The sequence below is a fragment of the Condylura cristata genome, unplaced genomic scaffold, assembly GCF_000260355.1.
Source record: "Condylura cristata isolate star-nosed mole 26May11 unplaced genomic scaffold, ConCri1.0 scaffold00001, whole genome shotgun sequence".
In the NCBI taxonomy this organism is placed as follows: domain Eukaryota; kingdom Metazoa; phylum Chordata; class Mammalia; order Eulipotyphla; family Talpidae; genus Condylura; species Condylura cristata.
The window spans coordinates 76,308,660-76,323,998 of NW_004567102.1; the positions used below are offsets into that span (position 1 = coordinate 76,308,660).

Here is a 15,339-nt window from a genome sequence, read left to right on the forward strand (position 1 = left end):
CCTGCTTATGACTATCCCATGAGGTAATTCTGTGTTTTCTTTTAATTAGCGTTTAGTTTCTGAGCTGGATGAAACCCATCTCCAAGTGGAAAATGTCCGAGATCAAGCCGCTGTTCTGATGAGTGCACGAGGCGGCTCTGGCAAGGAGCTCGTGGAACCCAAGTTAGCGGAGCTGAATAGAAACTTGGAGAAGGTATCTCAGCACATCAGAAGTGCCAAAGTGAGTCATTGTATTTTTGCTATTGTACTATTTTTCCTCTGTGTCTCTGTCTAACCGATAGAGGCATTGATGTCAAAGGTTTTGACATCATGGAATGAAGTATTTTTCCTTATTTGCAATTGTGCATGGGAAGGAGAGAAGCCAAGCGAGCAGTATTAAGAAATAATGCATTTGAGAAAGATTTCAAAACTTCAGTCAAGTATTAAGTTAGCTATAAAATAATGTTGACTAATTCCCAAGTTTGGCATGACTATTACACCCATTATTTTATAGCTGTCAGTTTGACACGTTGCCACGCCAAAGTGTTGTATGTAAATTTCACAATTAGACCTAATGTACAAAACTGTTACTTGGTTTTCTAAATTTAAAGGTGCTTTATAAATTTAATTGAGAGGACCTTTCCTTAAAAAAATCTCTTTACTTATTACCATATCATAATTTCTCTCTCCCTGTGAGATGTGTCTTTCACATTCTCCCTCTTATCTCATGAGAGGAAGAAATGAACATTTTATTGTAGTGTTCTCAAGGTTTGACATTTCATTTCTTGGAAGTGATATTTCCATTTGACTGGAAACATTTTGATGGTTTTCTGGGAGAAGACAGAACAGTGTGACTGACATTGGGGGTTACCCACACAGGTGTTCCTTGTGACAGGATCCTGCATTTTCCTGGACCCCAATTGTGCATGGCATTTTATTGAGTATTCAGTTATTCCATTAGATGAGAGTGATGCACTGAAGTATTGAACTCGTCTATAAAAGTCTCCTCTTGCAGGAAGTCACTTCTCCAGCTCTGCTTTAATTTGGAGTATCCTATATAACAAACTATCTTTCATGGCTTGTGAATATTCTGAGATTATTTACACCTAAAAGAATCCCAAAATCTTGTTTCAACTTTTGATTTCCTTAGTTTTGACCTTACATTTTCACCATCAAATCTCAACTCACTTATTCTTTCCAATAGATCTGTGGGTGATTTTTCTTATATAAAAGCATAATGAACAAGACATAGAAATGGAATGAAAGGAAGTAAAAAAAAAACAAAATTATTATCCTCATAAATAACCTTTGTTAACATTTTGATATACCTGTCTTTTGTTACTCAGATACATGTTGTATTGAAATACCAAATTTTAATCCTGTTTTCTATATTCTTCTTTGACATGATTTTTATAATATGCATTTTAAATATATTTTTAAAGATTTATTTATTTATGCATTCAGAACTGGGGTACAGGCCAGAGGTTCAGGGATGGTAAGAGAGTTCACCAGAGTCAGAGTGGGGAGCAGAACAGGCAGATCGAAGAAGTACACTGCTGAGGGGAGCAGCGGGCGGGTCAGGAGAGGTCTGCAGCACCATGTGGATCAACTCTGGGGCGGGGGTCAAACTTGCACTGAACCAGCCAGGCCAGCTTTGCAGTGCTGTGCTTTAACTTGTTGTACCACCAGGGAGGGCCTTAAATATATTTTTTATTGAAACGGCATTGTATTTAATATTATATAAGTTTCAGGCATGCATTGTTGTATATCTGTTTACAATATCTACCTGTTCTACTACTATGTAAGTTCAACATTCTCCAGCTCCATCCTATACCCAGGTTGACAACCCTGTTACTCAGTTGACACTCATTCCTTCCCCTTTCTCTAATAGCAATAATTTGCTCTTTATAGTCTAAACATATACTTTTGTTTTGTTTAACTTGTGCCTTTGTGTTGTTGTTTCTTTTTGCATCACTCGAGTGAAATCATATGACGTTTGTCTTCCCTCATCTGACTTATTTTACTAACAAAATGCCATCTAGTCCATCCATGTTGTTGCAAATGTCAGGGTAATACATTTTTTATAGATGTGTAATATTCTACCACCTGTCAATACCACATGTTTTTTTATCCAACCATCTATTGATGAGTATTTGGGTGTTTTCTAACTCTTGGTTGTTGTAAACAGTACTGCAAAGAACATGGGTATGCAAATTAGTGTTTTTTATATTCTTTAAAGAAATACCCAGAGATAAGATCATGGTATTGTATAGAACTTCTATTTAGTTTTTAATTTTTGAGGGCTTTCCATATTGTTTTTTTCATAGAGGTAGCACCCATTTATATACTCAGCAACAGTGTACAAATATTTCCTTCTTGTACACTTACTGTTTCTTATCTTTGGGTTAATAGCCGTAGGCATGAGTTGAGAGCTCACTGTTGTTTGGTCTACATTTCCCTAACAATAAGAAAAGGGAAACATTTTTTCATGTGCCTATTGCCACCTACCTGTATGCCACTTTTGGAGAAATGTCTATTTAGATCTTTTGACCATTTTTTAAATCTGCTTTTTGGTTGTTGTCAAATTATAGGAGTTTTTGTAATATTTTAAAAATGTAAAATTGACCTCATTGAATACGTGACACACAAATATCTTCTGCCGTTCAATAGGTTGTCTTTTTGTTTTCATGATAGTATTATTTGTTGTGCAGAAGCTTTTTAGTTTGATGTACTGCCACTTGTTTATTTGTGCCTTTGTTTTCTTTGTCATTAGAGCAGAGTCCACAAAGACTTCTCTGAGACTGAAGACCTATGACATGGTTTTTCATGACTGGAGTTTTCTTTGCATGATCTGTTGTAATATTATTCTAGGTCAATTTTACTCGTTCATTGGGCTTTTGTAACTACTACTTTGTTGAAATCTTTTATGTATGTCTTTTTTCTCAATTCTTAGTGTGCTCTTAAACTCAGTTCTTAGAATGCATTGAAATTATTGCAAAAGTTTTGCATTGAAATTATTGCAAAAGTATGCTCTTAAGCTTAATTTTTAGAATGCATTGAAATTATTGCAAAAGTTGTAAATGTAGTTGTACACCTCCGTGCTGGCACAGCTAGTTGGAACATAGCACCATGAAGTTCGCTAAAGCTTCTTCACCATGAATTCGGGCCCCAGCCAGGGAGGTGACACACATATTGTGGCTGACCTTTCCTGACCTGCCTGCTAGTCTCCTCAGCAGTGTACTTCATCGATCTGCCTGTTCTGCTCCCTGCTCTGCCTCTGGTGAATCCTCTCACCACTTCTGCACTTCTGGCCTGTTCCGCAACTCTGTATGCAAGCAAAAATAAATAAATCTTAAAAAAAAAAAAAGTTGTACATATAAGGATTATTGCATATATTTCCCAGAGTTCTGCTAAGAGGTGACAATTTAGGCCTTTATAATCAGAGGTGAGAGTGAATTATTACATTGCTTTCAACCAATAAACATCAAGTTTTTCAGTATTGTCTGAAAATACTACAAAAAGAAACATGTATTTGAAGTTTGGGTGTCAAAATCCAAGATCACTTTCACTGAGCAAATTGAACTGGGAGATACTCTTTAGAATGAACCTGAGCTAGTTGGTGCCATTTCTTTTGTCTAAAGTCATGGGGATGGATTGTGGAACTTCTTTCTCCTGTGCACACATGTAGTCTCAGAATCTCTTATATGGCATTTCAAGTTGTCACATCATTCACACACATTTTTCTATTCTTGGGCAGAGTTTGGAAAAAATTATTGGATAATTCCAGTAAACCCAAATGGATAAAATTATTCCTATATAAGTGAATGAAATAAGACAGTTCAAATAAATACTAGTACCTTTCCTGGTTCATGGCAGAAGGTCAAGTGAAGAATTTATTTTCAAAAAACACTCTTCCTTCTACAGCTGCTGATTGGACAGGATCCATCTTCATACCAAAGTCTGGTCACCACCGAGACATGTGAAACAGAAGTGCCTTTCTCTGAATTGAAAATCCTAGAAAATGATATAGAAAATATGTTAAAACTTGTGGAGAAACATTTGGAATCCAGTGATGAAGATGAAAAGGTCAGTTCAAGGAGATTTGAAAATCCTGTTTCATTTTTCTTCATTATATTTTTACATCAAAGATGTAAACATGTTTGCCCAGATAATCTGCCAAACATGACAGAAGTGATCCAAATGTGGTTCTCTGACGAGTGTCAATGTGAGTTTGCCAAGTGACTGACGTAATGCATAAATCTATCCAAAGATATTATCTTCGTGCTGTCTGACTTCTGTGGGTCTAGCATTCATCAGGAGGTATCTTAAATCCAGTCTGAAACGTTTTGAGGAATACGTACATGTTCGGTGGTATTTCATTCAGATGAACGCATATTGACAGACTTTGTGGGTTAATTCAGACTTGGGGACTGATAGCAAGTGACCCAATGCATTGTTCTTTGGAGTAAATTTTTTCTTTTAAACATTCAGATGGATGAGGAGAGCATGCAGATTGAGAAAGTTCTTCAAAGAGGAGAGCAAATGTTATGTCAACCTATGGAGGACAATAAAAAAGAAAAGATCCGCTCGCAGTTATTACTTTTACACAAAAAATACAACAGAACTAAGGTATTGCCACGGGGGTATTGCCATGTTTCCTTTCCATGGTTTATTCTGCTCTTGCGTTCACATGATTGCTGTGCCGTTCACATGATTGCTGCAGAATTCATGGAGGAGACAGATCACTTGAAACAGTATCTCCTCCTTCCTACTGTGTATTACTAGATAAATTTGATATTTGGGGATGGGGCCAGACTCAAAGAAAATAGAAACAAAGTGTTATTAGTGGGCTTCTCTTTCTAATCAAGTATTAAACCTAGAATTAATGGATCCCTTTAAGAACTAACTTCCTCCTTTGGTTCTGTACTTTGTGGACACCTTGACCATGTTGGGGAAAAAAAAATCAAAGTTGGTAAATTGATAAATTATGACTTCTACTTAAGAAAACAGTTCATTTGAGCCCCCTCTCCAAGGGCTGTCTTCCTTACTGCACTGCAAACGTGTGGGGCTCCCAGAGTGAGGGACTCCCAGGAGTCTGGTCTGCTCATCTTTCTAGAACCAGCTTTACATTAGTCACTATCCTTTCTGTAGTTCAGACTCACAGCTTTCTTCCCAGAGCTTTGTAATGTGCCCACCACTGGTTTTCTTATGTCTGGATTTTCTCTTTTTAGAAAGCATTTCATTTATTTATACAGACAGAACTGGGGTACAGGGCAGGTACAGGCCAGAGTGCGGGGGTTGAGAGGATTCACCAGAGACAGAGTGGGGAGCAGAACAGGCAGATTGATGAAGTACAGTGCTGAAGGGAGCAGTGGATGGGTCACAAGAGGTGGACCCCTCTGGAGCCGGGGATCAAACTTGTGCTGAAGCAGCTGTGGCCAGCTTCAGAGTGCTGAGCCTTCACCCATTGCGCCACCAGGGAGAGCCCTGTGTCTTGATTTTCTTAATGCTAACCCACCCTCCCTATTTTCCTCAGAATTATCTGTCTCCTCTACCCTGGAGTTTTAACTGACCATGTAATTTCTTTATCTAAAGAAACTGTTCAGGAAAATATCACAACATACAGCACAAGCTTTATGTGCTGGCCTTATTACTAGTTTTGACCTCAGCTTCTCTGATTCGTTAATCACCATGTGGCGCAGCTGTGTTTAATTTCTCTGCATTCCCCTCCAAATAAAGCACCTAGTCATTCCACTCTGGGATCTGATCAGTTTTATTCTTCTTCATTGCAGAAGGTTTTGTCATCCTCTAAGGCATGGAAAGTTTGTTATTTTTAAGTCTCCACTCCACTTTTATTCCTGAAATCTTCCAGGAGATATTATATTTTGCTTCATTGTTACTTTTAAAAGTGATCTTTCTCCTGAGTGCATTTTTTTTAAGAGTTCAGGCCAAATCAGAAATCATTACTGGTCCAAACCAGAAGTGATTTGGGGGCTTTTAGTACATATATACATACGTTTTTCAGAAGTACTAAAATGTTCTGTAATATATACTACAGGTTCATTTCAGTTTGATGGCACTAGCATTAGTTACTGTAGTTAAAATACTTTGTTCTTATTTTTTAAAATCCACATGCTTCTTCAAATCTGTGGTTTTGAAAACTATTTGCTAAGAGTGAACACTGGAATTGTTACAGGGCAACCAAGTGTGAATTGGGTAGCCAGACTGTGGGTCCTCACTGTGTGCCTAAAGGGACTTATAAGATTCAACTTCAGGCAACACAAAAAGGTTAATAGTGGGTTTATTTACGAGAGAAAGGGACATGAATAACTGAGGGAAAGAAAGAGAGAGAGACACGTTGGTTAATGCGTCTTACCAGGTCCACTGTCCTGGAACCCCAGTGGCACACTGAAAGCCAGCAAAAAGCTTAAGAGATGAGCCAGGAGCCAGGAGGCAAGAGACCCCAAAGTCCATATGTCCATGTTTTATCAAAACATGGATGCTTATCTCCACCCTTGGGTCGCAGCATCCTCCCTTTGGTGATGCTGGGATTTGTAGTTCTGGTGTCTGGGGTGGAGTCCGCAAACCTGTATCTGCAGAGTTCCTTCAGGACATCCTTTCCCCCGACTCGATCCCTTGGAGGGGTTCTAAGGAAATCAGATTCCCAAATCTACCTCCAAACCAGTTAGATCTTTCAGATTCAGCCTAGATATGAGCATTTAATTTTTTTTTCCTAGCTGATTCCAATGTGTAGTCAGAATTAAGAACCACCATTTTCCAGGACTCATCTTTTTTTAGTATTTGAAATTTGCATCTAATGACCTTTTTCCATTTGCTTATTAGAGTATTAATATATTTTTAAAAATATGTACAAGTGCTTTATACAATACAGATACTTACCTCTTTATATTTGCCATAAAATGTTTCTGATTTTAACTTCTACCTAATTTATCTTTAACACGCAACCATTTAAAATTTTTGTTTATCCATACATGACTATATATTCCTTCATGATTTTTTGGTGTTTTGTGATCTAAACATATTTGGTCTCCAGAGAGTTGCTGAATATTCAAATTTGTGTTGCTCCAGTTTTTTCATACATTTTGATAAAAGCAAAACTTAGAAAAGTTAAATAAACCACTTACTCTGGGATTTAGCTTGCTGTATGACATGACCTATATCATGTAGTGCCACTTTTTAGTGCCACTTTGTAGTATATTTGTCTTTTTGTGTGTGAGTCCTAGTAGAATTCTTGAAAAACAAAATTATCTGGAGGTGATGTCTGGGTCAGACTTCAGGGATTGCTTTTTCTCCTAGGGCGATTTGATTGATCATTCTCTTGGGATAAATCTATTCTGGGAATAGAGAAAGCACATGTTTGAGTTTTGAGGCTGCTCCAAGAATTTGGAGGCTTAGGGAGTCCTGGATAACCTTTTAATCTGAATAGAAAAATACGGTGCTATTGATATGCTTTTTTCCCAAACTCAGGACATTTCTTTGTACATTAGCTCCAGGCCTTCTATTTACCCTTAGCCTCAGGCACACACAGGCTCGCAGAGTGACAGCCTGCTGTGTAGAGCATGAGGCAGAGAGGTTGCTAGGGTGGTCCTGGGTCTGGGGTCTCAGCAGTTATGCTGAAGTGAGCCGTGGTGCTGAGGAGCAGCCTGCTGCAGGCTGTGTGCTCCATCACTTAGCTCATCGCTGGGGATCTGGCGTCTCTACCAGTGAAGGTTTCAGAGAAACAGATTTTCTCTCAAAGGTGAAAAAGTCAAGCAGGAGAATGGGTTCCAGCTTCTTACTACAGCATTCTGACATGATTATTCAGCTATAAAACTCCTTTATTATTTTCTTTTCCTTAAAGCAGAGGAATAATTGAGTTTTCTATGGTGGTCTCCCCCCCCCCAATGTCTATTTAATTTTAAACTCTGAAAAGAATTATGTAAAAGTTTTTCTTAAAAAAATTATTCAGTGTCTTTTTTTAAAACTGGTTTCTGGGTGGACATCTTTTTATTACAAAATTCTCTTGTATTTATTTAAAAAATAATTTATATTCTCAGCCATATGGGTAAATATCTAGAAATGCTTTTTGAATAAAATGTGAACATGTAGCATTAGGATAATAAAATACTGATACTGGGAAGTCTAAATAATCCTGTGGATGAAGTCAGGGAATCCAGAAGTGTATTTCTACCTGGCCTCTTTCAATTGGTGAAAGTGTGTGTGTGTGTGTGTGTGTGTGTGTGTTTTCAATGTAGGAGACAAATCATGTAGAATTAGATAGAACACCATGTTTTTGACTTAGTGTCGTTAGTTTTGAAACTTCGTTTCATCTAGGAATTGTACCACTTCTAGGAGCATTAACTTAATGAATTTATAGTTATGATAATTTTCACTATTATCTTTGAATATACAGAAGGATAGTTTTTTAGGTCACCCTAGGAATATAGTAAGAGTCAAGGAAGATACATTAATTCATGGGTAAATGCACTTTGGTCTTTGCAAGTAGTGAAAGCATTTATTAAATTCTAGCCATCTAGGAGTTAAGTACTCATTTAGAACACTCTTGACTGTAGGACACAATATTCTGGGTTCACAGTATTCTGTGACAGTGTAGAATCTGTATGATTTAGCATGCTGGGACCTAATGTGTTTTATAGGATATTCATGTTATGTAGGATATTTGATTTTGGGTCATGGTATTTATTGAATTTCTCAGCAATACAGTCTTGTGGTTTTTCTTTTTTTTTCCGACTTGTTATACATTGAGGGGATATTTTTAGAGGTGTGGATTAATGTTATTTTAAATGTTTTTTACAGGTAACCCCTCTTCACCCAAGAAAAACAACTCAACTTGCTTCTGGAATTAGATCAGCATTTCTCCCCACAGATTACGTAGTTGAAATTAACAAAGTTTTACTTTCCATGGATGATGTTGAATTATCACTTAATACTCCAGATCTGAGTACTGTTGTTCTTGAAGATTTCTCTTTTCAAGAAGATTCTCTAAAGGTAAATCTCTAGGCACTTCATTGATTTAAGTGTAGTTAATAAAGAAAAAAGGGGAGACTTTGTCATGGTTCCCACCTAGATGATTTTATAACTTTTATATGAAGAAGATCTATAACCAAAGAATTAGTAATGTATATGAATTACAAATCTTTCTGGTAGTCACCATTGAAATACCAACAATTTTAATTTTTTACTTTCAGTGGTGAACTTAATAAATGCAAACTTTTATTTATAATGATGCATACCTGAAACTTAAATAATGTTATAAAGCAACGTCACTCCACTAAAAATTAAAGACAAGATATATATGAATTTTTAAGCACACAATTACTTTTCACAACATCAGGGACTTTTTAAATCAGACATGCACAGGCCATATTTCCTATACCTGTATTTGTTAGTTGATGTAAAATGTCAGTGTTTAGTGTACCATCATTAATGATTTAAGATTGGCTAGTTGTTGAAGTATGGAATGATACATGATTGTAAGTTAACATGGTATCTGGAAGTTTTAGTTAATTAACAAACCTATTGAATAACACCAAGGACTTTTGTGCAGTCTGATTACCTTTATGTAAAAAGTCAGAATAAAATTGCTAATACTGTGATAACGCATTTCTGTCATTTAATTAGCATTATGAGGTATTTGAAATGTAAATGATTACAGCTTCAAACATTGCCTTTGTAGAATGTTATTGAAGTTTTTTATTTGTCCTGTCCAAATAGCAGTTTCAACATCTGTGAGGATTTTTGTTGCCACCATTTGAATATTATGTAACATTCTTCACTCTAAGACCTTTATAGGATCTTATTTATTTTTAATAAGTTTTCCGTTTTGATGAATAGCAATTATTTTGTTTCATCATAATTTAGATTATAATGTACTGTGCCATATAAATACCTGGTTATGTGTAATTCTGTTGCTTTATTCTTAGATGGGTTTTGTTAACGAATGGCAATATTTTGTAGAATATCAAGGACCAACTGGACAAACTCGGAGAACAGATTGCAGTCATTCATGAAAAACAGCCAGATGTTATCCTTGAAGCTTCTGGACCTGAAGCCATTCAGATCCGGGACACACTTACTCAGCTGAATGCAAAATGGGACAGAGTTAACAGAATGTACAATGATCATAAAGGGTATGTGTCAGCCAAGTTAATATGTGGTTTTATTTTGTTAAAAAGCTTATAAAAGCACTGACCAAAATCAAGATCAAATACATGTTGACAGAGAGATGAAAGAGAATGCTTTGATAGGACCATAGCAGAGGGTGATTGTGCATCATGTGAAGCAATTTGTGTTTTACTCTGAGAACTATAGGGAGCCATCACAATATTTCATAAGGAAACGACAAAGGAACTTATTGATGGTGGGAAGAATTGGTTGAGAACAAGACTGAAGTTAGGAGAATAGTCTGTGCTTGTCACATAGGGTAACTTGACTAGGGAAGTTGCTGTGGAAGCGGATTGGTTGGTGGGTGGGTCACATATGGTAACTGGTGGAAGACAGGTGAATGAAGAATGACCTCAAGTCTTTGGCTCAAAGACCTAGGTAGTAATGAAGGTACCATTTCCAGGGACAGAGAATGTCGGTAGTGGAATGAACTTGTGGGGAGGGACAGCAGGCCATTTGGAACTTCAGATATAGCAAACATGTTTCTAGTTCAACTCCAAACTGAGTTTGGATTTGGGGAGCCATGCTGCCTCCCCATCCCAGCTGGCTGGATTAGCTCAAGGAGTTGTTGACTTTACAAATCCTACCTGATGCGGATCTCCTCTCTTTTATTCAAGCCTTCCCTATTGAACCCATAGCTGCTTGAATTAATTTGAATTATATATTGGATTGTAACGATAGTCCTCTTTACTAATTTAATATTTGTATTCTCAAAGTCTTTAGATCTCTGTAAAATCTTTTTTAGTAATGATTTCTGTTCATTATTGTGGCAACTTGAAAGTCAGAATTTGTGTTTGTTTTAAATAAGAATAGTGTATTTTTTATAAGAATAAACAGATTTCTTTTTTTAAAGATTTATTTCTCTATTTATACAGAATTGGGTACAAGCCAGAGGTACAGGGATGGTGAGAGGCTTTACCAGAGACAGAGTGGGGAGCAGAACAGGCAGATCGAGGAAGTGCACTGCTGAGGGGAGCAGCGGCGGGCCAGGAGAGGTCTGCCGCGCCTCTGGGTCAGCTCTGGGGCAGGCGGGAATCAAACTTTCACTGAGGTGGCTGCAGCTCTCTTGCAGTGCTGCGTCCTAACCAGTTGTACCACCAGGAAGAGCCCTATTGTGCATTTTTATAAAAGGTACTGAGGATGGTCTGACTGATATCTCACTGTGTTTACGTGGAAGTGCCCCTGTTTTTGTCACTCATTGAATGTTGTACCCGTGGGCAGTCAGCAAATACTAACTGAACTTTCAAAATGACTTTCATGGGCAGAGAAAATAGAAACATTATTTAGTAATTAGCCACATCAGGGATCTTTTTTTACCATTTTAGGTAAAACCCTGCTTTTCTGATACAAAATTTTGCGAGTATTATTAAAATCTCACAGATCTCTTCCAAACCTCTCAACACAACTACCCTAACAAAAAAGGCAATTCTTAAGGCTCCTCAGCCAAAAAAGCTGTTTCTTTTTATACTTGTGTTGTGCTCCAAATATGACAAGCCCTGGAGCTTTACGTCATGTCATATCTAAAGGAGTTAGGTCTATTTAGGAATTTTGATAGCCCTGTGCCTCACTGCCTGCTCTGGACTTCGCAGGCACTTCATGCTGAGCTGTGTTCAGGTAAATGGGGCACTCAGGATGAGTCATCACACACAGGGTGTCTGCTGGGGCTGCATTAACAAGATACCATAGATAGGTGGCTTCCACAAGAGACTTTTTTCTCAAGCTATAGAATCTGGAAGTCCAAGGGTTAGTTTCCGGTAATGCCCCTCTTAAAGACTGAGACACAGCTGTCTTTTTGTCTTTTTTTTTTTTTTTAATTATTTATTAATGCATGCCAGAAGTGGGGTATGGGCCAGAGGTGCTAGGGGTGGGGTGAAAGGATTGACAGCGACAGAGCAGGGAGCTGGAGGATTGGCCGAAATACATTGCTGAGGGGAGCAGCGGGCAGGTCAGGAGAGGTCTGCCGCCCCATGTGGGTCAGTTCCCTGTCTGGAGATTGAACTCATGCTACAGTGGCTGAGGATAGTGTCATAGTGCTGTGCTTTAACTCCTTGTACCACCAGGGAGGCCCTACAGCTGCCTCTTTCTGTGACTTCACTTGGCTGTTCCTCTGTGCTTTGTGGGGTTAGGAGCAAGGAGAGCTCTGTCTGGCATCTGTCTTCTCACCAGTCCTTTGGGATGAGCACCCTACCTGCGGAGCCTCACTGAACTGTACCTTTCGAATGGCCTTTATGTAAGCATAGTCCCACTGGGGGTTAGAGTGTCAGCATATGCATTTTGGGGGACACAGTTCTATCCAGAACAGAGAGGTAATGGATTGACAAAAATCTTTAAGGTTTGTCTTTTGGTTTTGTTCTAGCTGAGGACTAACTTTTCTTGGAAGTCAAGTTCTCCCTCCTACGAGATTAGGATAATTAATCATATTTTAGATTTCAATGCATTTGAAATGTTAAGTGTGTAAAGTTGGTTGGGTGAATCTAATCAATCTTGATTTTCCAAGTCAGGGAAGTCTGTCTTACACTGAAAAGCTGCCTAGTATGTGCAGGCAGGGATGTGAGAGAGAGGGGCGGGGATGGTAGTGTGCAGCCTGCTTAGCTCCCGGTGTGAGGCAGGTTTCTCTAAGAGGAGTTATTAACTGTAATTCATGACGAAAACTGGTATTGCAGAGCTGTGAGCTGTGAATTCCCTCGTTTTGGGGTTTTCATTTTACATGAAATTTGAATTTCCTTTACAAAAAATTGCTTTTGGGTACTCCTGGGAAGTTTATCACCTGTTACTTAGTTTGTCGTCCTCCAGTTGTCTTGATAGAGCTGTGGAAGAATGGAGACAGTTCGATTGTGACCTTAATGACCTGGCACAGTGGCTAACGGAAGCTGAAGAACTGCTGGCTGATACTTGTGCTCCAGATGGTGGACTGGACCTAGAGAAAGCCAGGAGGCATCAGCAGGTGAGTGTTGGCTGCCCGAGGAGAGGGGTCTGCTAAAAAGGGGGCTTATTCACATCATGTGTGGCATTTATCAAGACAGATGTCAGAAGTTGGGGACAAATACAGTTGTTTTTTTCCAGGAGTATTTGATTTGTGAATTTTGTTCCAGATCAAGTTTCTGTTTCAGAATAAGAAAAAAAAATTCTTTATTTTCTTTACAATTTTTAGTCATGATTTTAAAGACATTTAAATAAAAGGTTATCATGAGTGGCTATTGTAAAAAAACAATCCTATTTTGCACATTTTATATTCAGTGTAGCATTTAAAAAATGTTGTACCCAAGACTCTTATTAAGAACAGCAATATGCTGAATGAAATGTCTAAAAAAAAAAAAAAGAACAGCAATATATACGCATACATCTGTATTTTGTACTTAAACATTTAGACATCATGTTTTTTTTTTTTATATCATTGTTGATTACCATAAGGTAGATTATTCTTGAGCTATGTCAGGGCATCTGCTCATGTAAGTCTAATTCAGTCTTGGGAAAATATAACATAATAGCTAAGTCAGTTCTGCCAGTAACAATAGGTCTATAAAAACAATCACCAGAATCTACCAAAATTTCTATTTACCATTGCTAAAAATAGCTCCTTTTTAAATGGTATTTTAAAGTACAATATAGGTAAAAGGTTCATGAAGAATTAGAGAATACTTTTGTTTTTCTCATCAACATATTCATCATTTTCTCATTTGGAACTTACAGACAAGTGTTTAAATTTGACTTTAAAAAATTCTTTTTTAATCTGGTGCTTAAAATTTGCCAAGCAGTGAAGCAGTGCCTCAACAATATACACATTGAGGCTTGTTTACGTGAGGTAGGATGGGAAGGTGTTTGGGGATGTATAGTTTTTTTTTTATAATTTTTTTTGAGACGTTTTCAAGCACATGTGGGGAAGAAGGTTAGCAATTCACTGTAATCAAATGTGATTGATGCTTACGCCTCACTGTAAACAGCTGTTATTTATTTTGTATTATTAGCCTGTTCTCTCTCACTGTATTTGCCTGGTGATATTCATGAGGTGGTGGTAGACTTCCAGAGAGCTTCTATTCAGTGCGTTCATTGACATGTAATTAAAGTGTTTTGAAGTGCCTGTTTTGGTGTGATCATAAAATATTCGCCTAAGCCGTTGTTCCTCAGGCCCTTAAATTGAAGCCACAGTGCCTGGGTGGATTTACTGCATCCAATGCATTTAAGTGACTCGCACAATGAGCCTTGGGTTGCACTCTGTTATAGGAGCTGGAAGAAGGGATCAGCAGCCACCAGCCCAGCGTAGCAGCACTCAACAGAACTGGGGATGAGATTGTACAGAAGCTGCTCCCCACAGATGGATGCATCTTGAAAGACAGGCTGGCCAGCTTAAACCACCGCTGGAGTGCGATCGTGGCCGATGTGAAGGATCGGAGGCCAAGGTGATGTAGCTGTAATAACTGGAGGTTGCAGGGGAAGATGTGTCAAGCTGAGCCTTTAAACTACGCACAGAGGAGTTCAAAGTTCTTTTGTCATCTAATGTATAGAAGTCGTTTTACTCACATGGAAGGCCTCCATTATCCAGGCTCGGTATTTTTAGAATATGGCCTTTGCTGTATTTTTGGGCTGTTTGTAAAAATCTCACTTTTCTCCTCAGATAGCATACATGTAAAAATACCTGCTTCCTCTTACTTCTGAGTGTTTTTGATAACTCGGTGGTTCTGTGGCAGGAAACCAAAGTGATTGAAAGAATATTTTGGACTTGAGTCTGATACTCTGTGTGCCCGGCCTGGCTTCTCACTTCTTTCCTGACCAGGCCTCATGGCTTTCCTTAGCCCCCTCTCCCTTGGGAATTGTGAGTGCCCAGGGGTGTCTTCTCTCTGTGTATGTCAGAGCTTTGTAAACAACACAGTTCCGATGGAATATGATGAACTTTAGTGAATTCTAATTGCAAGACTGTAATACTCGGTATTCTGATACCCCACTACCTTTGCTAATTCATGTTTATTTATTGCTAGGAGCTACTGTTTAATTAGAGTTGTTGATACTACAAATAACTCTTTAAGCTAAATAAAGTTAAACATTTTTAGAGTTTTCATAATCTGCCATTAACATATAGTAAACACCTTCCTAACTCATAAGCATTTGCTCCTTCTCTTATTATTATTCTTATTAAGAGAACATATACTATATACTATATTGTAAACCAAAGAGTTTTTT

General features: G+C 38.0%; 1 protein-coding gene across 1 annotated transcript in view; it reads left to right on the forward strand.

The window, feature by feature from the left end:
• Positions 1 to 15,339, forward strand: part of UTRN (utrophin) — a 237,827-nt gene that overhangs the window by 191,077 nt on the left and 31,411 nt on the right. Inside the window, exons 37-43 of the mRNA XM_012735025.1 lie at positions 50 to 220; positions 3,904 to 4,065; positions 4,471 to 4,608; positions 8,797 to 8,988; positions 9,958 to 10,130; positions 12,958 to 13,108; positions 14,386 to 14,561. Of these exons, the coding sequence (XP_012590479.1) occupies positions 50 to 220; positions 3,904 to 4,065; positions 4,471 to 4,608; positions 8,797 to 8,988; positions 9,958 to 10,130; positions 12,958 to 13,108; positions 14,386 to 14,561 (1,163 nt within the window). The remainder of the gene's footprint in view (positions 1 to 49; positions 221 to 3,903; positions 4,066 to 4,470; positions 4,609 to 8,796; positions 8,989 to 9,957; positions 10,131 to 12,957; positions 13,109 to 14,385; positions 14,562 to 15,339) is intronic.